Source organism: Nerophis ophidion, linkage group LG09 (genome assembly GCF_033978795.1).
Source record: "Nerophis ophidion isolate RoL-2023_Sa linkage group LG09, RoL_Noph_v1.0, whole genome shotgun sequence".
NCBI lineage: Eukaryota > Metazoa > Chordata > Actinopteri > Syngnathiformes > Syngnathidae > Nerophis > Nerophis ophidion.
The window spans coordinates 30,543,150-30,568,998 of record NC_084619.1 but is presented as its reverse complement, the minus strand read 5'-3'; the positions used below and the strand labels follow the sequence as shown (position 1 = coordinate 30,568,998).

Here is a 25,849-nt window from a genome sequence, read left to right as displayed (position 1 = left end):
AACTGATAAACATTTTTTTTTGCAAATAATCATTACCTTTAGAATTTGATACCAGCAAAACGTGACAAAGAAGTTGGGAAAGATGGCAATAAATACTGATAAAGTTGAGAAATGCTCATCAAACACTTATTTGGAACATTCCACAGGTGTGCAGGCTAATTGGGAACAGGTGGGTGCCATGATTGGGTATAAAAGCAGCTTCCATGAGATGCTAAGTAATTTACAAACAAGGATGGGGCGAGGGTCACCAATTTGTAAGTAGATTGTCAAACAGTTTTGGAACATATCTCAACGAGCTATTGCACGGAATTTAGGGATTTTACCATCTACGGTCCGTAAAATCATCAAAACGTTCAGAGAATCTGGAGAAATCAGTGCACGTAAGCGATGATATTACGGACTTTTGACCCCTCAGGCGGTACTGCATCAAAAACCGACATCAGTGTGTAAAGGATATCACCACATGGGCTCAGGAACACTTCATAAAACCGCTGTCAGTAACTAGAGTTGGTCGCTACATCTGTAAGTGCAAGTTAAAACTCTGCTATGCAAAGCAAAACCCATTTATCAACAACACGCAGGAATGCTGCTGGCTTCGCTGGGCCCGAGCTCATCGAAGATGGACTGATGCAAAGTGGAAAAGAGTTCTGTGGTCTGACGAGTCCACATTTCAAATTATATTTGGACACTGTGGATGTGGTGTCCTCCAAAACAAAGAGGAAAATAACCATCCGGATTGTTAGAGGCACAAAGTTCAAAAGCCAGCATCGGTGATGATATGGGGGTGTGTCTCCAAGGTTTCTCATAGTCATCATTGTCACTGGCGTCCCACTGGGTGTGAGTTTTCCTTGCCCTTATGTGGGTTCTTCCGAGGATGTCGTAGTCATAGTGGTTTGTACAGTCCTTTGAGACATTTGTGATTTAGGGCTATATAAATAAACATTGATTGATTGATTGATATTAGTGCCCGAGGCATGGGTAACTTACGCATCTGTTAAGGCACCATTAATGCGGAATGGTCCATACAGGTTTTGGAGCAACATATGTTGTCATACAAGCAACGTTATCATGGACGCCCCTGCTTATTTCAGCAAGAAATTGCCAAGCCACGCGTTACAACAGCGTGGTTTCATAGTAAAAGAGTGTGGGTACTTTCCTGGCCCGCCTGCAGTCCAGACCTGTATCCCATCGAAAATTTGTGGCGCATTATGAAGCGTAAAATACAACAGCGGAGACCCCGCACTGTTGAACGACAGAAGCTCTACATAAAACAAGAACGGGAAAGAATTCCACTTTCAAAGTTTCAACAATTAGTTTCCTCAGTTCCCAAACATTTACTGAGTGTTGTTAAAAGAAAAGGTGATGTAACACAGTGGTGAACATGCCCATTCCCAACTACTTTGGCACTTGTAGCAGCCATGAAATTCAAATTTAATTATTATTTGCAAAAAAAAAAAATAAAGTTTATGAGTTTGAACATCAAATAGCTTGTCTTTGTAGTGCATTCAATTGAATATGGGTTGGAAAGGATTTGCAAATCCTTGTATTCCATTTATATTTACATCTAGCACAGTTTCCCAACTAATATGGAAATGGGATTTGTATACTGTATATATATGTATATATATATATATATATATATATATATATATATATATATATATATATACACATATACATATATGTGTGTGTATATATATATATATATATATATATATATATATATATATATATATACACACACACACACACACACACATATATACATACATATACATACATTAATAAACATATATACATACATACATACATATATGTATATATTTATAACACCAAAATACAAAAAAAGTTTGCGAGTAAATAGATATGACCATAAAATCTCACAAAGATTCCCAAGTCATTTTGAGCGATATAAGCAAACCAGTCAAGTGGTTTGTGCTGTCCCCAGGGGGACCACTGTTCCCTTCGTCAACAATATCACTGAAAATCTGCTAATCATGCAAACTATTTGAGAGCCAACAACAATTATTACGATTATCCCAGAACCTTATTTATTTTATCCTCAATATAAGGAGGGTAAGCCACAAGTTAGAGAAGCTGTGTGATAAGCAAATCCAGCTTAATCAAACACTAAAGCATCATATATATATATATATATATATATATATATATATATATATATATATATATATATATATATACATATATATATATATATATATATATATATACCCATCCATCCATCCATTTCCTACAACTTATCCCTCCCGGGGTCACATATATATATATATATGTATATATATATATATATATATATATATATATATATATATATATATATATATATATATATATATATATATATATATATATATATATATATATATATATATATATATCAAAGGGAAAAAGCGGTAGGAAATGGATGGATGGGTATATATATATATATATATATATATATATATATATCAAAGGGAAAAAGCGGTAGGAAATGGATGGATATATATATATATATATATATATATATATATATATATATATATATCTATATAGCGGTATCGCTCGGTTGGTAGAGCGGCCATCCCCGCTTTCGCCATCCAAGTCACTGCTGTTGTGTCCTTGGGCAAGACACTTTACCCACCTGCTCCCAGTGCCACCCACACTGGTTTAAATGTAACCTAGATATTGGGTTTCACTATTTAAAGCGCTTTGAGTCACTAGAGAAAAGCGCTATATAAATATAATTCACTTCACTTCACCATTTATCAACAACCAACAGTGGGGTCAGTAAGAAACTAAAAGTTTGCATAAACATAAAGAAACACATGTTTTACACAGGGAGCAAGCAGGGGAAAAAAGACAATCGGTAAAGAGCGAGATCAGGAAAGCTAAAATAGTTATAAGGAAACGGTAGAACACAAATATACCGGTGGAGAGCTTCGAGCAGCTTGGAAAGGAATAAAAGCAATGACCTACATATGCAGGGAAGTAGTGGGAGTTACAGGAATCCTATAACAATTGAGGGAATAAATATGGCTAATCCCTCAAATGCATGTACTTTTTTTTTCTTGCTTTGAAAATAACTTTTCTGACAATAGTTCCTTCCTCAAATAGTCTCTTACCCATGATACAAACATTATCATTAAGAAGAAGCATGTTAGAGAGCTTTTAAAATGGGTCAAAATAAGGAAGACCCTCTTCCAGACCTTATTTGTGGGCGCACTCTCCAATATTGTGCTGACCAACTTTGCAGTGTCCTCCAACATGTATTTCAAATGTCACTGAACTGTAACCAGATTCCTGGCATTTGGAAATATTCTACTGTGATTCCCATCCCAAAATAATGTAAATCATAAGAATTTATGATTTTAGACCAGTTGCATTAACATCACTAATAATGAAAATATTTGATAAAATGGTTAAAGGCTTGGTCATGCGTTCTATAGAAGGACTTCATCCACTACAATTTTCAACTTGCAACTGAAAATTAATTGCCCCTTGAGGGATTAATAACGTTGTTTGAATTGGATTGGATTGAAATGAACCCATCCATCCATCCATCCATCCATCCATCCATCCATCCATCCATCCACCCATCCGTCCATTCATCCATCAATTTTCTATTGCTTGTCCCTTTTAGGTTGGGTATGTTCATAAATTTAACATTTCTGAAAATAAAATTGGTTTGCTAATACTACTAACATTCTAATTGAAAAAATATGTTTTTGCTAAGCTTAGTTTCTATTGCTCAAAAATTATATAAATATTTGACTATTTAGTAATGATCATGTGGCCCCTTAGCAGACTGAAATATTATAAGAATTTCAATTAATTTCTTAATGATTTTGAATGATGAGAGTTTACATCTAATAATAACAATACAAGAAACAGTTCAATATCTAATGACATTTGTGGACAACATTTAGCATATGAAACAGCTGACTTACTGTTAGTGATGGTGTCCAAAATGGTGGAGATGTAGACAGTAGGCTCATCCTCAGCGTACAGTTTCCTCCAAGTGGACCAGTCTTCAAACCCAGCTGTTACTACGTCTTCTTCAGATACGCCACACAGCAGCACCACCACTCTGTTAGATGGTTGCAGAACCCTCTGAAGGGTTCCCTGCAGCCCAGGGTTAAATATAATGTCCACAAATGCTCCAGTGAGGAGCAGCACGATGCACTTGCAGCTGTTGAAGTATTCAATGTCGCATTCGTGGAGTTTATCGGCCAACCCAACAGTATATTGCAAGATGGAGTTTTTCTGGAAGTTCTTGGATGACTTCAAAATCTGCTGCAAATATTCTGCCCATTCTTGTGCATCAGCAGTGTGCAGAATTAGTACCTTTTGTTTTGAGAGGGCTGCAGGATTTTCTGAAAAAAAAAAAGTATTTATAAGGATAGCTGCGTGAACAGTATGCTTTGAATTGTTTTTATTACGTAGGCTTAAAGTATATTAATTCCTGGTCCGAAGCTTGACCCACTTCCTGGGAAACTTATCAAGGAGCTGTTTGTAATATTAGGACCATTAGTGCTAAATATTTTAAACATATGACTTTTGTCTGGCACTGTGTCACGTTGTGGGATACGCATTGGGAAACTTATCAAGGAGCTGTTTGTAATATTAGGACCATTAGTGCTAAATATTTTAAACATATGACTTTTGTCTGGCACTGTGTCACGTTGTGGGATGCGCATTGTGATGCGCGTTTTGTTCAACCCCAAGATGCTAAGGACCTGTCGGACAGGACTTGCAGGCAGGGGCGCCGAAAAGGGGGGGGGGAAAGGAGACGGATTCTAGGGGCCCATGATGGAGGGGGACCCAGGGAGGCCCGTAATGATCAATCAATCAATCAATGTTTATTTATATAGCCCCAAATCACAAATGTCTCAAAGGACTGCACAAATCATTACGACTACAACATCCTCGGAAGAACCCACAAAAGGGCAAGGAAAACTCACACCCAGTGGGCAGATGATGATGAAATTATATGAAATTATGTGTTGGGGGCCCTGTAAAGATTCTTTTCATGGGGCCCAAAATCCCTAGCGGCGCCCCTGCTTGCAGGTAAGGGCTTGATTTAATATAAAAAATAGTAACACTGGTACAAAACAGACTCAACATCAACAAAAGTAAACGCGTGCCGAACGCACGGGAAGCTAATGCTAAAACTAGCACAAATTCAGGAAGCAAAAAAGGCAACATGCCGAGCGCACGGGAAGCTAAGGTAACTCTTAGCACACGGACTGGAACAAGAAACAAACGTGATGGTTGCTTACCGCTTACAAAGGATCAAGATCCAACGGAGGGAGACGGCAGGCTTAAATACGGAAGTAATCAACACAGGTGGGCGTCAAAAGCAAGTAGCAGGTGGAACAAGTCAGAAACTATGGTAACAGAACAAAACAAGGAAGTGCAACCTGGAACCGAAAGAGTCCAAGACAAACAGAAAACACAAAAAGGACTCAAAAACCAAAATCAAAATGTGATCCGAGTAGCGGATCACAACATAACCCCCCTCCTTAAGGGACAGATACCAGATGTCCCACAATAGCTTGAACACCCCCCCCCACAATAATAAAGTTCAAACGTGAAGAAAGGGCGGAGGGTGGGCATGGTGGAGGGTCGCCAGGTTGTGTGTCCCCTAATCCACCGGGGACAAGTCAGGTGGCGGCGGCGAATGGAACGCCGCTGCCGCAAATGTCCAGGAGGGCGACCTCGAAACGACCACATCCGTGGCCGACAGGGAGGACGATGCGCCCGGCGAGGAGGACGACCAGGGCACTATGGCCGACGTAGAGGTGGGCACCTTGGCGCCGTCGTTGTGGCGGGCTTGGTAGCAGCGGACGAGTCAGGCGCGAGTGCTGCAGGCAAAGCAAGCTCGGGTGCAGCAGGCAAAGCAGGCTCGGGTGCAGCAGACGAAGCCGGCACTTATACAGCGGTGCAACTAGCCGTGGTGCAGGTGGAGGCGGCCTAGCTGCGGGTTGCGGTTTGGCAGGCCAAAAGACCGGTGATGGAGGTCTAGCTGGGGGTTTCGGCTTGGCCGGCCGGAACACCGAGGGAGGGGGCCGCGCCGGAGGTTGCGGCTTGGCGGGTCAAAAGACCGGTGGTGGTGGCCTCGCAGGAGGTTGCGGCTTGTCCGTAGCACAGTTACCAGCACTAGCCCCCCCTCAAGAAGCGAATCCCAGACGCCCTCCCTGTGGTCTGAGATTGACCCTAAGGGTGGGTGGTGGGAGGTCAGGAGGGGGGTAGACTGGGTGGGAGAAATAGTCACTGGGGGCAGAGCCAAAGTCACAGGAAAATCATGAGAGAGAGAAAATCTAAATTTGGAAAAAAAAATATCATAGGAATTAACTCTAGGACTAAATGCTTTGGTCACCGGCTTACATAGGGAAAAAAACGCATCCCCAAAAAATTCCTGGTGTATGACATCATCGTTGGTGGGAGGGATGACGTCATCACGGGGGAGAGGCGAAAAGTCAGCAGAGGTTTGCTCCTGCCTCACAGCCCAGTCGGAAGAGTGTTTGGAAAAATTAAAAAGGGGATTACCAAACCTCAGAGGGGAATCCTGGGCTGATGTTGGTGTGCTGCTGTCCGGAATGGACGTCTTCAAGATTGATGCATCTTGGCAAGGCGAAGACTCCAAGCGGTCCAAAGCGGGGGAACGAGTTGCTTGATCCTTTCTGTCACTTTGTGGGAAGCGCATTGTGATGCGCGTTTTGTTCAACCCCAAGATGCTCAGTACCAGTCAGACAGGACTTGCAGGAAAGGGCTTGATTTAATATAAAAAATAGTAACACTGGTACAAAACAGACACAAAATAAACAAAAGAAAACGCGTGCCGAACGCACGGGAAGCTAATGCTAAAACTAGCACAGATTCAGGAAGCAAAAAAGGCAACATGCCGAGCGCACGGGAAGCTAAGGTAACTCTTACCACACGGACTGGAACAAGAAACAAACGTGATGGTTGCTTACCGCTTACAAAGGATCAAGATCCAACGGAGGGAGACGGCAGGCTTAAATACGGAAGTAATCAACACAGGTGGGCGTCAAAAGCAAGTAGCAGGTGGAACAAGTCAGAAACTATGGTAACAGAACAAAACAAGGAAGTGCAACCTGGAACCGAAAGAGTCCAAGACAAACAGAAAACACAAAAAGGACTCAAAAACCAAAATCAAAATGTGATCCGAGTAGCGGATCACAACATAACCCCCCTCCTTAAGGGACAGATACCAGATGTCCCACAATAGCTTGAACACCCCCCCCACAATAATAAAGTTCAAACGTGAAGAAAGGGCGGAGGGTGGGCATGGTGGAGGGTTGCCAGGTTGTGTGTCCCCTAATCCACCGGGGACAAGTCAGGTGGCGGCGGCGAATGGAACGCCGCTGCCGCAAATGTCCAGGAGGGCGACCTCGAAACGACCACATCCGTGGCCGACAGGGAGGACGATCCGCCCGGCGAGGAGGACGACCAGGGCACTACGGCCGACGTAGAGGTGGGCACCTTGGCGCCGTCGTTGTGGCGGGCTTGGTAGCAGCAGACGAGTCAGGCGCGAGTGCTGCAGGCAAAGCAAGCTCGGGTGCAGCAGGCAAAGCAGGCTCGGGTGCAGCAGACGAAGCCGGCACTTATACAGCGGTGCAACTAGCCGTGGTGCAGGTGGAGGCGGTCTAGCTGCGGGTTGCGGTTTGGCAGGCCAAAAGACCGGTGGTGGAGGTCTAGCTGGGGGTTTCGGCTTGGCAGGCCGGAACACCGAGGGAGGGGGCCGCGCCGGAGGTTGCGGCTTGGCGGGTCAAAAGACCGGTGGTGGTGGCCTCGCAGGAGGTTGCGGCTTGTCCGTAGCATAGTTACCAGCACTAGCCCCCCCTCAAGAAGCGAATCCCAGACGCCCTCCCTGTGGTCTGAGATTGACCCTAAGGGTGGGTGGTGGGAGGTCAGGAGGGGGGTAGACTGGGTGGGAGAAATAGTCACTGGGGGCAGAGCCAAAGTCACTGGGGGCGGGACTGGAAAATCATGAGAGAGAGAAAATCTGAATTTGGAAAAAAAAATATCATAGGAATTAACTCTAGGACTAAATGCTTTGGTCACCGGCTTACATAGGGAAAAAAACGCATCCCAAAAAAATTCCTGGTGTATGACATCATCGTTGGTGGGAGGGATGACGTCATCACGGGGGAGAGGCGAAAAGTCAGCAGAGGTTTGCTCCCGCCTCACAGCCCAGTCGGAAGAGTGTTTGGAAAAATTAAAAAGGGGATTACCAAACCTCAGAGGGGAATCCTGGGCTGATGTTGGTGTGCTGCTGTCCGGAATGGACGTCTTCAAGATTGACGCATCTTGGCAAGGCGAAGACTCCAAGCGGTCCAAAGCGGGGGAACGAGTTGCTTGATCCTTTCTGTCACTTTGTGGGAAGCGCATTGTGATGCGCGTTTTGTTCAACCCCAAGATGCTCAGGACCAGTCAGACAGGACTTGCAGGAAAGGGCTTGATTTAATATAAAAAATAGTAACACTGGTACAAAACAGACACAAAATCAACAAAAGAAAACGCGTGCCGAACGCACGGGAAGCTAATGCTAAAACTAACACAGAGTCAGGAGGTAAAAAGGGCAACATGCCGAGCGCACGGGAAGCTAAGATAACTCTTACCACACGGACTGGAACAAGAAACAAACGTGATGGTTGCTTACCGCAAAAAAATGACCACAATCGAACGGAGGGAGGAGGCAGGCTTGAATACGGAAGTAATCAACACAGGTGCGCGTCAAAAGCAAGTAGCAGGTGGAACAAATCAGAAACTATGGTAACAGAACAAAACAAGGAAGTGCAACCAGGAACCGAAAGAGTCCAAGACAAACAGAAAACACAAAGAGGACTCAAAAACCAAAATCAAAATGTGATCCGAAATGCGGATCACAACACACTGTTCCCCTAGCATTCAAAAAACTGGTTATTCACCCTCAAAAGAGCTAGCCTCAATCCTGACCTTATAGTAAACTACAAGTCAGTGTGCCACCTTTCTTTTATCTCGAAAATCCTCGAAAAAATTGTTGCACAGCAGCTAAATGAACACTTAGCTTCAAAATATCTCTGTGAACCTTTTCAGTCGGTTTCAGAGCAAATGACTGTACGGAGACAGCCCTCGCAAAAATGACTAATGATCTATTGCTAACTATAGATGCTGATGTGTCATCCATGTTGCTGCTACTTGATCTTAGCGGTGCTTTTGATACCGTCGATCATAACATTTTATTAGAACGTACCAAAACACGTATTGATATGTCAGACTTAGCCTTTTCTCGGTTTAACTCCTATCTTACTCACAGGACGCAGTGCGTCTCCCATATCAAAGTGACCTCAGAGTATGTTAAGGTAACGTGTGAAGTTCCACAGGGTTCGGTCCTTGGCCCTGCACTCTTCAGCATCTACATGCTGCCGCTAGGTGACATCATACGCAAATACGGTGTTAGCTTTCACTGTTATGCTGATGACACCCAACTCTACTTGCTCCTAAGGCTGACCAAAATTGACCAAAATTAAACAATGTATGTCCACTAACTTTTTGCATCTTAACGCTAGTGCTAAATGCTGATTATCGGTCCTGCTGGATAAGGACACCTATTTAAAAATATGACAACCAAACAATTACACAAAGCGATTCGGTAAAAAATGTTGGTATTATCTTAAACCCAACTCTCTCATTTGAGTCACACATTAAGAGTGTTACTAACACGGCCTTCTTTCATCTCCATAATATCTCTAAATTTTGTTCCATTTTGTCTATTACCAAAAGTGAGATCAATATTCATGCGATCGTTAGGTTTCGTCTCGATTGCTGTAACGTATTATTTTCGGGTCTCCCTATGTCTAACATTAAAAGATTACAGTTGGTACAAAATGCGGCTGCTTGACTTTTGACATGAACAAGAAAGTCTGATCATATTACGCCTATACTGGCTCACCTGCACTGGCTTCCGGTGCACCGAATATGCAACTTTGAGGTTTTACTACTTATGTATAAAATACTAAACGGTCTAGCTCCATCCTATCTTGCCGACTATATTGTACCATATGTCCCGGCCAGAAATCTGCGTTCAAAGAACTCCGGCTTATTAGTGATTCCCAGAGCCCCCAAAAAGTCTGCGGGCTATAGACCGTTTTCTATTCTGGCTCCAGTACTCTGGAATGCTCTACTGGTAAGAGTTGGAGATGCTACCTCAGTAGAAGCATTTAAGTCCCATCTTAAAACTCATTTGTATATTCTAGCCTTTAAATAGACCCCACTGTATTCCAAAATTGTTTTATTACAACAAAAATTAAATGAACTAATATCCGCTTGTCATCCTGACTAATTATTTCAAAGCAAATAATACATCATTGCATATAACAAGTATGGCTGTCAATGTTGACGAATGTGATTAATGAAAGAAAAATGGCTTTATCAGAAATGTTTGAAGATTAATCATAGTGTTTGTTTTGACTGCCGGAAGGTGGCACATAATGCACAGGCAGTGAAAACGTCACACGGAACTTCAGATAAAACTGACTACAAAATTGCATTTGTATCCGAGTATTTCCTCGAGCAAATTTGATTAATGCAAGCAAATAATAACCTGTGATTAATCATGATTAATCACCGTTCATTAGTGTAATTAATCTGATTTAAAAAAATCACCCAACCACCCTAGTAAAAAGATAGGTAACACTTTAGTATGGGGAACATATTCACCAATATTTAGTTGCTTATTAACATGCAAATTAGTAACATATTGGCTCGGAATTAGTCATTATTAAGTACTTATTAATGCCTTATTCATCATGGTCTTATTATACTATCAGTAAGCCATTAACTAAGAGTCTTCCTTTAATAACCTCTGAATTATTGCTTATTGACACTAAGTAAGGAAATTGTTGAATATAATTCTGCCTTTAATACCACCTAATGAATATGGTCTGTTCTTACATAACAAAACATAACCCTAACCCTAACCTCAACCCTGACCCTAACCCTAACCCCAAACCTAACCCTTACCCTAATCCCCTAACTGTAAATTAAAAGTTTGTTACTTAGAATATGTTCCCCTAGTGTCCAAATAACTCTAAATGAAGTCTTTGTTACTTAGAATAAGTTCCCCATATTAAGGTGTTTCCATATGAGTTGGGAAATTGTGTCAGATGTAAATATAAACGGAATGCAATGATTTGCAAATCATTTTCAACCCATATTCAGTTGAATATGCTACAAAGACAACATATTTGATGTTCAAACTGATAAACATTTTTTTTTGCAAATAATCATTACCTTTAGAATTTGATGCCAGCAACATGTGACGAAGAAGTTGGGAAAGGTGGCAATAAATACTGATAAAGTTGAGAAATGCTCATCAAACACTTATATGGAACATCCCAAAGGTGTGCAGGCTAATTGGGAACAATTGGGTGCCATGATTGGGTATAAAAGCAGCTTCCATGAAATGCTAAGTAATTCACAAACAAGGATGGGGCGAGGGTCACCACTTTGTAAGCAAATTCTCGAACATTTTAGAACAACATTTCTCAATGAGCTATTGCAAGGAATTTAGGGATTTTACCATCTACGGTCCGTAAAATCATCAAAAAGTTCAGAAAATATTACAGACTTTTGATCCCTCAGGCGGTACTGCTTACAAAACCGACATTGGTGTGTAAAGGATATCACCACATGGGCTCAGGAACACTTCATAAAACCACTGTCAGTAACTACAGTCGGTCGCTACATCTGTAAGTGCAAGTTAAAACTCTACTATGCAAAGCCAAACCTATTTATCAACAATATCCTGAAACACCGCCAGCTTCACTGGGCCCGAGCTCATCTAAGATGGACTGATGCAAAGTGGAAAGGTGTTCTGTGGTCTGACGATTCCACATTTCAATTTATATTTGGAAACAGAGGACGTGGTCTCCCCCAGAACAAAGAGGAAAACAACCATTCGGATTGTTGTAGGCGCAAAGTTGAAAAGCCAGCATCTGTGATGGTATGGAGGTGTATTAGTGCCCAAGGCATGGGTAACTTACACATCTGTGAAGGTACCATTAATGCTGAAAAGTCCATACAGGTTTAGGAGCAACATATGTTGTCATCCAAGCAAGGTTATTATGGACGCCCCTACTTATTTCAGCAAGACAAGTGTTACAACAGCGTGGGTTCGTAAAAAAAGAGTGCGGATACTTTCCTGGCCCGCCTGCAGTCCAGACCTGTCTCCCATCGAAAATGTGTGGCGCATTATGAAGCGTAAAATACGACAGCGGAGACCCCGCACTGTTGAACGACTGAAGCTCTACATAAAACAAGAATGGGAAAGAATTCCACTTTCAAAGCTTCAACAATTAGTCTCCTCAGTTCCCAAAGGTGTATTGAGTGTCGTTAAAAGAAAAGGTGATGTAACACAGTGGTGAACATGCCCTTTCCCAACTACTTTGGCACGTGTTGCAGCCATGAAATTCTAAGTTAATTATTATTTGCAAAAAAAAAAATAAAGTTTATGAGTTTGAACATCAAATATCTTGTCTTTGTAGTGCATTCAATTGAATATGGGTTGAAAATGATTTGCAAATCATTGTATTCCGTTTATATTTACATCTAACACAATTTCTCAACTCATATGGAAACGGGGTTTGTATATGAATCAAATGCACAAGTATTTGTGTCATAACATTATGAGGCGATTGTACATAAATATTCACTGTTACAAGCGGCTCTCTGAGGGCAGCCATTACTGCGATGTGGCCCTCAATGAAAATTTGTTTGACACTCCTGGTCTTCAATGTATGTTCTCTGTGATTGAATTGTTTCTTCCTTAGTTTATCCATCCATCCATTTTCTACCGCTTATTCCCTTTTGGGGTCGCGGGGGGCACTGGCGCTTATCTCAGCTACAATCGGGCGGAAGGCGGGGTACACCCTGGACAAGTTGCCACCTCATCGCAGGGCCAACACAGATAGACAGACAACATTCACACTCACATTCACACACTAGGGCCAATTTAGTGTTGCCAATCAACCTATCCCCAGGTGCATGTCTTTGGAAGTGGGAGGAAGCTGGAGTACCCGGAGGGAACCCACGCAGTCACGGGGAGAACATGCAAACTCCACACAGAAAGATCCCGAGCCTGGATTTGAACCCAGGACTGCAGTACCTTCGTATTGTGAGGCAGACGCACTAACCCCTCTCCACCGTGAAGCCCTCTTCCTTAGTTTATCATAATTAAATTCATTTTGTTGACGGAATACATTTTGTATTTGAATATAAATTCAATGTATGGACATGTTAGTATTACCTTCCTTGATCTAACCAAAGCATGTAAAATGAATCCCCCTTCTGGTAATCAGCGCAAACATTATGCTAATGGCGTGACACTGGCAATATTATGTGTTGGTTTCCACGTAGAAGCGGCGAATGTTTATCATGGTAATGTTCGACAACATACCAGCTGTCTGGCTGTGGAATGTCAAGGTGAGCGCGGTTTGGAGTATAAATGTCCAAACTGTTCGCTATTTCAGTGCAGAGAGTCCACAAGGACTTGTGCAAACATCACAGTGTCAACACCAGTCTGGGTAATTTTGTTTGACTCATTAAAGTGTTTAATCACGTCAAGTTCACCTCGGTGCTCGCTAACTGGGAAATAAACCTGACACGAGTAATCGCCTTCATCACAGCTCCCGCTGATGGCAGTGCTGAGTGACCTGACATGTATTTGTTAATAGGCCAATATCACCCACCATTAACAGTTGGATTTGTAGGAAATGATCAAATAACTGAGAGACAAATTTGACCACAAAGGAGGGCTTCAAGTCTTTTTTCCCCTTGATGTGCACATGTAAAACAAGTTAAATAGGTCAGTATGGTACTTATATATGAAGGAAAACAACAAGGTAGACCAATTTAGTAATGTAGAAATGTAATTTACCTGAATCCCTACTGGAGATGTGTTCTTCCATGGTTGAAATGTCTTGAAGATTCGTCAAATCAGCCCACAAGCAGCATCATTTGCAGAACCCTGTCCTTTATTTACCCCAGAAAAACTTGACGCTGCTTCATTCTTCAAACGAGACCAAGTTAGCTTTCACCCACTGCTGTAGTATCAATAGCGACATTCAGTTTCCTGATTTCAACGACTCGCCCCTACTTCCTGAAACAGTTGAAGAAGTGAAAAAACACACCACAGTCATGTCAAAATGAGCAACACGTCGGCGATTATGCTTGGCCTTGCCATTAGTCACCTCTGGAGAGTTGATTATTCAAAATAACGGCATGAAAAGGAGCAGCCAAAAGACACACACAAACACACGCATGCACACACACACACACACACACACACACACACACGCACACACACACACACACACACACGCATGCACACACACACACACACACACACACACGCATGCACACACACACACACACACACACACAAGTATCAGTATGACTCTATGTGGTTGTGCGTTTTTTTGCACATTCTTCACTTCCTTAAGAAAATAAACAAGTGGTTTATGATGTGATCACCGTGATGCTCTAAGGACACGTATATGCTGATTGGTTGACTTACTTGACCTCTGTGCAGACAGTGTGGGTTTAGGTACCGATCGGTAACAGTGTGAATGCTTGTTTTTCTCTGTTTGCAGGTATGTGCCCTGTCGTTTCTTGTCAACCAGTCCATGGTGTTGTCCAACTTCTGCCCAAAGTCGGTGAGGATAGGACCCAGCTCCCTGCAACCTTGAACAGGATAAACAGTAGAAAATGGTTAAAAGGATTGTTTGTTGATATCACAGTTGGGCTGTAGTTTTCAATTACTTTACTAATCGGGTAACTTAACAACTAGTTTGCTGGATTAATTGGGTAATCGGATTATACACCCTTTCTCAATGCATGTTTTAGGAAAAGTAGTTAAAAAAACAAATACTTTTCTGCGAAATGCAAAATTGTTCTAATAAATGCACATACTCGTGATCATCGTTGTAATTGCACTTTTACAATGTATGCATTAATACAAATTTTAAAAAAGAAAAAGAAAAATTCTCGCCACAGCGATCTCAACACTCACAACATCATGTGCGCTCCATTGCACAGGCCGTACGGAACCTATGCTCGCATATTTAAAGCTCCAGGCACTGTATTTGTTCCCTATTTTTTCTATTGTTGTTGGAAATCTTTAAAAAAATGATAATACGAAGGTCCTGAGTTTCTGTGTGGAGTTTGCATGTTCTCCCCGTGAAGCGTGACAGCATGGGTTAAATGATAATTGGATTGTACTTGTATAGCGCGTTTCTATCTTCAAGGTACACAAAGCGCTTTGACACTACTTCCACATTTACCCATTCACACACACATTCACACACTGATGGAGGGAGCTGCCACGCAAGGCGCTAACCAGCACCCATCAGGAGCAAGGGTGAAGTGTCTTGCTCAGGACACAACAGACGTGACGAGGTTGGTACTAGGTGGGGATTGAACCACGGACTTCGGGTTGCGCACGGCCACTCTCCCAACTGCGCCACGCCGTCCCCTCCGGATACTCCGGCTTCCTCCCACCTCCAAAGACATGCACCTGGGGATAGGTTGATTGGCAACACTAAATTGGCCCTAGTGTGTGAATGTGAGTGTGAATGTTGTCTGTCTATCTGTGTTGGCCCTGTGATGCGTTGGCGACTTGTCCAGGGTGTGCCTGCCTTCCACCCAAATGCAGGTGATATAGGCTCCAGCACCCCCGGACAAGGATGGATGTAATTCGAAAAAAAATAATATGTATCAAATATTTTTTTATTTGATTCATCTAATTAAGATTCAAGAGTCTTTATCGTCAATTTCAACACAAATCATCAACATTGCGTTTACCACTCTGTGGTGTAATCTCAATAGAAGTATATATTAAAAATAACAACTTAACACTAGTAAGAAATATACAGTATATAAAACATTTTCAAATGTAAAATGTATAAAAAAGAGCATAAGCATATAAAGTACGTAAAAAAAAAATGATGCAAACACTGCCAATGTGCACAAGTATGAGACAGAACAGTGTGTTTAACCATAGGGCAGAGGCCCATTTTTGGATTGCAAGCCAAAAAAATATTGCTTTTTCAGCTGTGGTATGTATGGGCCTCAGTGGTACTTAGTTGTAACACACTTTTCCATCCCTTGTGGCAGTAATGACATCCATCCATCCATTTTCTACCACTTGTCCCTCTCAAAGTTGCGGGGGTGGCTGAAACCTTCGGGGAAAAAGCGGGGTATACCATGGTCAAGACGCCACCACATAGCAGGACCAACACAGATAGACGGGCAACATTCACACTCACATTCACACACTAGTGCCAATTTAGAGTTGCCAATCAACCTAGCCCCAAGTGCGTGTCTTTGGATGTTGGAGGAAGCCGGAGTACCCGGAGGAAACCTATTGGAAGAACATGTAAACTCCACACAGAAAGATCCCGATCAAACACAGGATCTTCTTGATGTGGAACCCCTGTTCCACCGTGCTACCCTGCAGTAATAACAATATCAAACAAACAAAATAAGTCTGTAAGCAAAGTCATAAAGAAATCTCTTAAGGGCAAAAATTATGACTAAAGTGATTTAATTTTCACTTAAATTGTGTTAACAGTTTATTTCAGAAATATATGCAGTATCAATATTGTTCGTTTAGTTAGAATGTATTTATTTTAACACTGCGTAATTGTATGTAAATGTGTTTTTCATCATATCTTATGGGTAAATTTTTTTGCAGAATATTTGATTAGTATTTTTTTTTGTAATCAGCCTGACCGAAGCGTTCATGAAAATCTTTGTGATCAACACATTTTCATATCGTTTGACAAGGTTAATAAAGTGGAACTGTAAATATGTTATACGTATTGTATTCATTGAATACGATTAAAATCAAGAGTAAGAATTCTAATTCAGTGTTCATAGTTGAGTGGGCCTGACGCCCCTCTGTAATTGCACTGAGGTCAAAAAGGTTAAGAACCCCTAAGGTAGAAAATCGACTTAAAATGATATAAAGTGCAAGTTTACAATGAATGCATTCAATCAATGTAATCAATTGATAATCGTTGCAGCACTCTATCAAAGCAAGCATGTATCAGTTAACTATTTGCTTGCGCTCAGAGCTTTAAATATTGTCTCCTTGTAAACGACACCAACAAAGGCAAAATATAAAAAGTGTGTCAGGATTATAAGTTACAATTACATTATTTTATATCAGAATACATGTTATAATTTTGATTAAATGTGTAAATCATAAAAACATACTTGCTTGCATAATTCAAATTACCTTTGAAAACAACCCCGATATTTTACACAATGCAATTTTGTTGTCAGAATGTCACAATTAAAAAAATAAATAAATAATTGAATGCACGTGATTTGCTCACAACTTGGTAAAAAAGTCCTGCTGTGGTGTAATTCGAAGTGAGATTTAACATTGAGCAGAGTCTCATCATTCATGCTTACACTCACCTTCGCGTTGACCTGACTACTGACCTTTTAACAACACACGCCGCCTTTTAGGTAAGCATCCACAGTTAAAGTAAAAGAGGCTTATACGGTCAAAATAAAAACCATGATTAATCTGCGTTTGTACGCGATTAATGGAATTTGTGATTAACCACATGCGTTAACACATTAGTAGCAATATACATTACAACGTACATGATAACTGTCAAGGTGAGACTTGAACTACTTCAAATAGCTGAACAGGATTTCTTGCACAAACGGACCACATGTTTTTTTTTTCTCAAGCAAATTAACATCTGAATAACTCATATGTATGTGCAACTATTTATTTGGATCGCCAACAAGTTAACACTCCAAAAAAATCACCTGGTTAATCAGACCACAAGAGGGCAGCAGGTAATCACATTCACCAGCCACTAAAGCTCATTTTATTAACTCTAACTGCCTTCCCTTTGTAAATATGCTTACCCTTTACACTGCATGTCAAACTTTCTCATGACAAAAACAATCATAGTTAGGCCATGTCTATAAACATATATTTCCTATGTAATAACAGGTATATTAAACATAATTATAAACATTTGTTCCATCAAAATGTTTACATTTAATGAATATCAATCAGAAGTTTTACATCAACAATTCCTGCAAAAAAGAATATTAATAAAATAACAGAAAAAGCGCATATTTGTGTATCCAGGACTGTATACCTGCTGCTATGCTGTCATTGCTGCCTGTCTCACATAACATCAGGAGCTGTGAGCTTCCCCTTTTTCCACAGGGAGTTTATAAATTATAGAAAAGAAATGCAATTATGCGTATTTAAGGAAAATATACCAATATAAAGCTCCAATTATGACAAAATGCAAATGCAATGTTTGAAAAATTTTAAATGGAATGTTGTGTTTATAAAGAATCCCAAATACTTTGTGGACAATAAATTCAATATAATCTATATAACATGCTGTACTCTTGTAAATGCTTCATGAGAAGATTCATCCATCCATCCATTCTACCGTTTGTCCCTCTCGGGGAGCTTATCCCAGCTGCTATTAAAGTCTATTCTCTGGGCAATACGATACCAGCACAGTGACCTAAGTACTAGTCATTTTCCTGGTTCTAGTCATGACTCGAGCAGCAACATACTGGATGTACTGCAGCTGCTTTACAGCTCGTTGAAAGAGCCCGGTGAGAATGCCATCACAGTAGTCTAACCTGCTTTGACAAATATGTGAACTCGTCTTTCTAAGTCTGTTTTAGACATTATTTCTCTGATTTTGGCAATGTTCTCAGGTGGTAAAAAGATGTTGCTATTATTGACCTAATGTGGCTGCTATAGTTCAAGTCTGTACTCGTGTAGAAGTATTGACCATACGTATCATTTCATGATGATGCTTCTTGTTGTTAAGCTTTTAGACATGTTTTCGAACACTGATTTTTCAATTCCAATTAGTCTATTAATTTATTTGTTACAATGGTTAAAGTATGTACAGGAAAATGTTTTATTTGGATATGATAGAGACACTGGTTATTCTAAACTGTCATTATTCTAAACATTTTTATTACCTATGCAAAATAATATATCCACAAATGCAAATGGTGAAAAAGAACACCTTGAATACATTAATATGTTAGTGAAGTGGACAGACATTTTCATTAGCAAGCTATCAAAACTTCAGAAATTACAATTCAAGTTTTTAATCTTCCTCTTTCAAATTACACATGAGTGATATGTTGTATCCCTTTTTATTATTATGTGATGTTTATTGTACTTGATTTTGTATATTTAGCGCCGACTTAAATGATATTGTTTTCATTGTTATTACATACTGCGATGAGGTGGCGACTTGTCCAGGGTGTACGCAGCCTTCCACCCGATTAGCTGAGATAGGCACCAGCGTCCCCCGCAACCCCAAAGTGAATAAGCGGTAGAAATGGATGGATGGATGTTATTACGTACACTGAGCACTCAGCGTGTATATATATATATATGTATATATATATATATATATATATATATTTATTTCTGTAGTATTTATAATGTACTGTACGGTACACACATTGTTTTTAACCTTAACATGTCAGTGTTGGTTGACATTAACACTTGTATTTAAATTCAATGCAAACACACATTTACACAATACTAACAAGGTCTTACAGTGCTCAATTTTAACTGACACTGAGAGGTAAATTAAATAATGTTTATTATTGTGGTTACAATTAGTCAGAGTGTCAAGATAATTGCATATTATGCTCTTACATTGGAAATGTTGTATGATGATGTAAATGATTCATATCTGAAGAATTCACCCGACACAAGCTGCTGTTGGCCCACCCAGGCTGAAATACAACTTAGTATAATTACTCATTACACAGACAGTTATACTGCACTTTTTTATTCACTGTCATAAAGCAGCCGCTTCTCACTAAAGAAAGTTTCCTCAGATCCTTGCTACTTTGATACAAATACACTAAGTGAAAACCTCAATATAAACAATGAATGAATGTCTGGCTTTCTGAGGTTGAACATTGGTATTTTTGTCTGTTTTAAAGTGTTTAGGTCTACATTGGTGTAGGATTTTCCAGATTTATGTATCCATAATTGGACAATGTAAATGCCAATAAACACACAGTAATCATGAACCACACAGCCCTTGCATTGAATAACCAGATTTTGGCACACAAGAAGGACTCTGTGGCAAAACCTCCAACAGCTATTGGGATCGTTCAACCACCAAACCGCCACATTTCTTGATGAGAGTCTTTACATAACCAAATATTCTTCTCAAATCAAAGCCAAAAACAGATGTTGGCTGGCCGCTTAAACATCCCTGTCTCGTGTATTTTGGCATGCACCTGTATACTTGCATTGCCCCCAATCAAAGTTTCCTAATACTGTAGTTCCAAAAGACAGCTTATTCTCTTCTCTTACAAATAAATCCCGGCCATGACATCAATTTACTTAGCTTTGCCTCGCTCCAGTTATACAATTAGTTTGGTTTCTACTTTGACCTTCTGCCACGGAGACCTTTTAACGGCTGCAACAAAAGTTCACTCTCTGGCTTTTGAAGCTCCCTATGAAGAGCAGGGTGATCCATGACCCGTCTTTAAGAACAATTTCCTGTCCAAAAACAAGCCCCTAATTTCTTATAACCCTGCCATTAGCCGCCATATGCATGACCGTCCCTTTACCTTTTGTTTGGTCTCTTTTAAAACCACTATCTAATAAGTAGCTCAAGTCAAATCCCCGAGGACTGAGTTTAATAAGAGAATAGTTGTGCTCCTATATTTTAACCTTGTTATCCAATATCCGGTTTTTTTCTTAGTTTTTTTTTTTTGTTTTGTTTTTACCCAGCCCACACTGCAACTCTGCTAGAGATTGTTAGTTCACAAGTGAGACCTGACATCCTGCCTCGGAGCATACAAGTTCACCCAGGAGCTGCAGAGCTAGAAGTTTTGAGCTTCGGCTTTCCTTGCGGGAAAAAAATACTGTACACAAAATATATTACTGTTTTAAATTTGGTATATCATACAAGTAAATACATATATTTGGGGCCTTGGTAATCTTCACTAATATTATGGTTTTATTTGGTTCGGACAGGCTTATCAAGTTACACTAAGGAGCACCACATTGTTACATTTGTACAATTAAAAATGTCTAACTTCTACATATTAAAATTATGTTCACTTCCTGTGTGAACAAAGGGAATAATTATCAATAAGTAACTAGGAATTAAAGTGACACAATAGCCTGCACTGTGAAAAAAAAGGATGAATTAACTGTTTTTTGATTATTATTTGTATGAAATCAAAATATTATTTTAATTAATAATTTAAATAATAACACATTAATAATCATTCATTAATTATGATAATTAATTACATGATTAGTGTTGATATTTATGATGTTAGTATTATTATTAAAACATAATAAAGTATTAATTATGATTGCTGGTTGGCTGATTAGGAGATTTTTGTAGTTTAATTGATACGTCAGTGGACAATACATTTCATTCTCACTGACAGTATTTGGGCCATCTATCTATCCATCCGTCCATTTTTGACCGCTTGGATCAGGCTGGGAAATTTAAAAAATTATGGGAAAAATTAACAAGTTACATCAGGAAATAGATAATCATAAAGATAAGGCAATAGTGTTGTAAAATCCTCCTGAGGACAAGCACCCTCTGTAGTAGACATTTGTTGTTGGTCAATTAATTTTGTCCGAGTTAAACATTTTAAGGAAAAAAATAGGCGCATTAATGAAAAACAAATATATTTCTACTGCAGAGGACGTTGACTCTCATAAGGATCTCATTTAAAAATGTTTGACTCTAAAAGACTGATGGCATAATTTTTCTGTCTTTCTGTTTGGAACCGCTATACATTCTATATGCATCACCAATATAGTTTTTGTTTAAAACACTTTAGATTGATGATGGAACGAATGGAGAAGCAACTCATATAGTCTGTTCTCAGGAACATATCCAAAACTTTCAAACAACCATTTTAAAACAAAATTATGTGTCACTATAAATACAACTTGAAAACATCCTCCTCAGTCACAGTTTTGATGCAAGTAGGCTACTACAGGTTTATGCACATAATACTGTAACGTTATTCACAAAAAACAGCAAAATGTCTCTTGTAATTTTACAATGTTATTCTGATAATATTGGGATTTTTTTAGGACAGAATTAAGTCTTAATTATTTCTAGTCTGACATTTTTTCCTTTTCTCTGCTCACAACAGCAGCTGTTGGAAGGAAGTACATTTCTTAGTTTCTTAGCAAGGCGACCGCGCTTAAATAGTGAGTGAAGAAGTCAAAAAGAAGGAATTGGACATAGGGCTGGGAGATAAGGCCTTTTTTTAATATTGCAATATTTTTAGGCCATATTGCGATACACGATATATATCTCGGTATTTTGCCTTAGCCTTGAATGAACACTTGATACATATAATCACAGCAGGATGATGATTCTATGTGTCTACATTAAAACATTCTTGTTTATACTGCATTAATATATGAGCATTTGAAACTTTCATGCAGAGAAGGAAATCACAACTAAGTCAATTGACCAAAACTGTATTCATTAAAGTTATTAGCAGGTGACTTTTCAAATGATGCTACATATTAGCAGTAATGCTATTTTTGGTAGCAACGCTTGTGCCCACACTTGACAAATTAAAGGCCTACTGAAATGAGATTTTCTTATTTAAACGGGGATAGCAGGTCCATTCTAGGTGTCATACTTGATCATTTTGCGATATTGCCATATTTTTTGCTGAAAGGATTTAGTAGAGAACATCGACAATAAAGTTTGCAACTTTTGGTTGCTAATAAAAAAGCCTTGCCTTTACCGGAAATAACTGACGATGTGCGCGTGACGTCATCGGTGTGAGGGCTCCTCACATCCTCACATTGTTTATAATGTGAGCCACCAGCAGTAAGAGCAATTCAGACCGAGAAACCAACTATTTCCCCATTAATTTGAGCGAGGATGAAAGATTGGGAGCGCAGTGGGAGCGTTTCAGAGGTAATTAGACACATTTACTAGGATAATTCTGGAAAATCTCTTATTTGCTTATTGTGTTAATAGTACTTTAGTGAGATTATAAAGTCATACCTGAAAGTCGGATGGCTGCGGTGAACGCCAGTGTCTCTGAGAGAAGCCGAGGAGCCAAGATTACAGCTGCCTTTTTGAGCTGCAGGATGAGGTCGCGTAATCCACTCAAGTCTCCGGTAAGAGCCGACTTAATATCACAATTTTCCCATCCAAAAACTTGCTGGTTGACGTAGAGACGCATGTTCGCTTGACCGCTCTGTGTTAAAGCTTCACAACAAACAAATAAACACCGGCTGTGTTTCGGTGCTAAAGACAGCTGCAATACTCCGCTTTCCACCAACAGCATTCTTATTTGACGTCTCCATTATTAATTGAACAAATTGCAAAAGATTCAGCAACACAGATGTCCAAAATACTGTGTAATTGCGCGATGAAAAGAGACTACTTTTAGCTGTAAGTGGTGCTGGGCTAAAATGTCCCCTCCAACCACTAACGTCACAAACACGGGTCATCATACGCGTCATCATTCCACGACGTTTTCAACAGGAAACTCCGCCGGAAATTTAAAATTGTAATTTAGTAAACTAAAAAGGCCATATTGGCATGTGTTGCAATGTAGATATTGATCATTGATATATAAATTATCAGACCGGTAGTAGTGGGTTTCAGTAGGCCTTTAAAGTTGTCTACTCGACATATCCCACTTGAAGCTGAACCACTGCCAGACGAAGGACCCCATGCTTTCTTCATTTGTTACCAGATTCGCACCTTTTTATTTCGCACCTTCGCAACACTCCCCTAGCATCACGGCTAAAGTTAGCCACACTGCTACCTCTCTGCTGGGCGAGGGCGTATACATATGTGACGTGTGACATGACAGTATGTGACGTATGTAAGAACCTGCGCTTACACTCTGTGAGAAGGAGACACAAAAAGGAGTGGGAAGAGCCTGTAGTGTAATGACCACAGCTAAAAACAACTGCGTGAGAACGTACTCTCGAATATTACGATATAGAAATTTTCTATATCGCACAGAGACAAACCCGCGATATATCGCGTATATCGATATATTGCCCAGCACTAATTGGACATACAATGTGTCTGCCATTTCTGTTTTGAGACCTTCTAGTTTACTGTACTATACTTCAGTGTTTTTCAACCACTGGGCCACGGAACACTAGTGTACCGTGAGATACAGTCTGGTGTGCCGTGGGAGATTATGTTCAGCTAATTGGGATCAAAACATTTTTTGCAAATCAGTAAATATAATCCGCAAATAATATGCCGTTGTTGAGTGTCTGTGATGTCTAGAGATTGGCAGAGTAACCATGTAATACTCTTCCATATCAGTAGGTGGCATCTGGTAGCAAATAGTTTTGTTGATGTCGGGAAGATGGTTTGTCGTGATCACAATATGCAGACGGCAGCGGGATGCAGTGTGCAGGTAAAAAGGTATCCAATGCCATCCATTCATCCATCCATTTCTACCGCTTGTCCCTTTTCGGGTCGCGGGGTGTCGCTGGAGCCTATCTCAGCTGCGTTTCGGGCGGAAGGCATGGTACACCCTGGACAAGTCGCCACCTCACCACAGGGCCAACACTGATAGACAGACAACATTCACACTCACAATCACACACTAGGGCCAATTTAGTGTTGCCAATTAACCTATCCCCAGGTGCATCTTTTTGGTGGTGGGAGGAAGCCGGAGTACCCGGAGGGAACCCACGCAGTCACGGGGAGAACATGCAAACTCCGTACAGAAAGATCCCGAGCCCGGGATTGATCTCAGGACTTTCGTATTGTGAGGAAGACACTCTCACCTCTCCTCCGTGTTGCCCGCTGGTATTTAATGCTTAAACCAAAAATAAAAAAAGGCAAGTGCCGTTAAGAAAAGGCATTGAAGTTTAGAGATGGCTACGCAAAACGAAACTAAAACTGAACTGGCTGCAAAGTAAACAAAAACAGAATGCTGGACGACAGCAAAGACTTACAGCGCGTGGAAAAGACGGCGTCTACAAAGTACATCGGAACATGACATGACAATCAACAATGTCCACACAAAGAATGATAAAAACAACTTAAACAGCCTTGATTGCTAAAACGAAGCAGGTGCGGGGAATAGCGCTCAAAGGAAGACATGAAACCGCTAAAGAAAAACACCAACAAAACAGGAAAAGCCACCAAAATAAGAGTGCAAGACCAGGACTAAAACACTACATAGAGGTAAACACCAAAAACCTCAAAATAAGTCAGGGCGTGATGTGACAGGTCGTGACAGTACACCTACTTAGAGACAAGAGCTATAGAAATGCATGCTTGGTTTTGGTTTGAATTCATATCCAACAATTGCGAGAACGACTTTTTATTGTTAATATAGGCTGCTGAGTTTCATTTTTTAAACATTTTTTGCTCATGGTGTGCCGCAGGATTTTTTCAAAGAATACAATGTGCCTTGGCTCCAAAAAGGTTGAAAAACACTGCTATACTTCAACATTCTGAGAAGGTTCCAGCTCATATACAGTAAGCTCTCCTTTACTGTGTTTTAAAATTTTGGTGGTACTTTTATTGTGGAGGAAACTAGAAACAAAGCCCAATCTGAGGACGCGGAGTACAATCTTGAAATGGAAAACTAAAATGGGGAGTGGGTCTCCAGTTCAAATGTTATTTGGATGATAGCCTGCAAAAGAAAGAGATTGTGTTTGGTTTCTCATTGAGAGTCACCAGCAGCACTCATTGTGATAAGAAAATAAGTCTAAAGTTACCTGATCTGGTATAATGCGGACCAATTACCACTCCAT

At 40.3% G+C, this 25,849-nt stretch overlaps 1 protein-coding gene across 1 annotated transcript in view; it reads right to left on the bottom strand.

The window, feature by feature from the left end:
• The window catches only part of pik3ap1 (phosphoinositide-3-kinase adaptor protein 1), a 38,415-nt gene extending 24,017 nt beyond the window's left edge, over positions 1-14,398 (bottom strand). The window contains exons 1-3 of the mRNA XM_061910800.1: positions 14,256-14,398; positions 13,943-14,164; positions 3,948-4,373 (exon numbers count right to left, since the gene is read on the bottom strand). Coding sequence (XP_061766784.1) covers positions 3,948-4,373; positions 13,943-13,973 — 457 coding nt within the window. The 5' untranslated portion in view covers positions 13,974-14,164; positions 14,256-14,398. The remainder of the gene's footprint in view (positions 1-3,947; positions 4,374-13,942; positions 14,165-14,255) is intronic.
• Between the last annotated feature and the right edge of the window lie 11,451 nt (positions 14,399-25,849).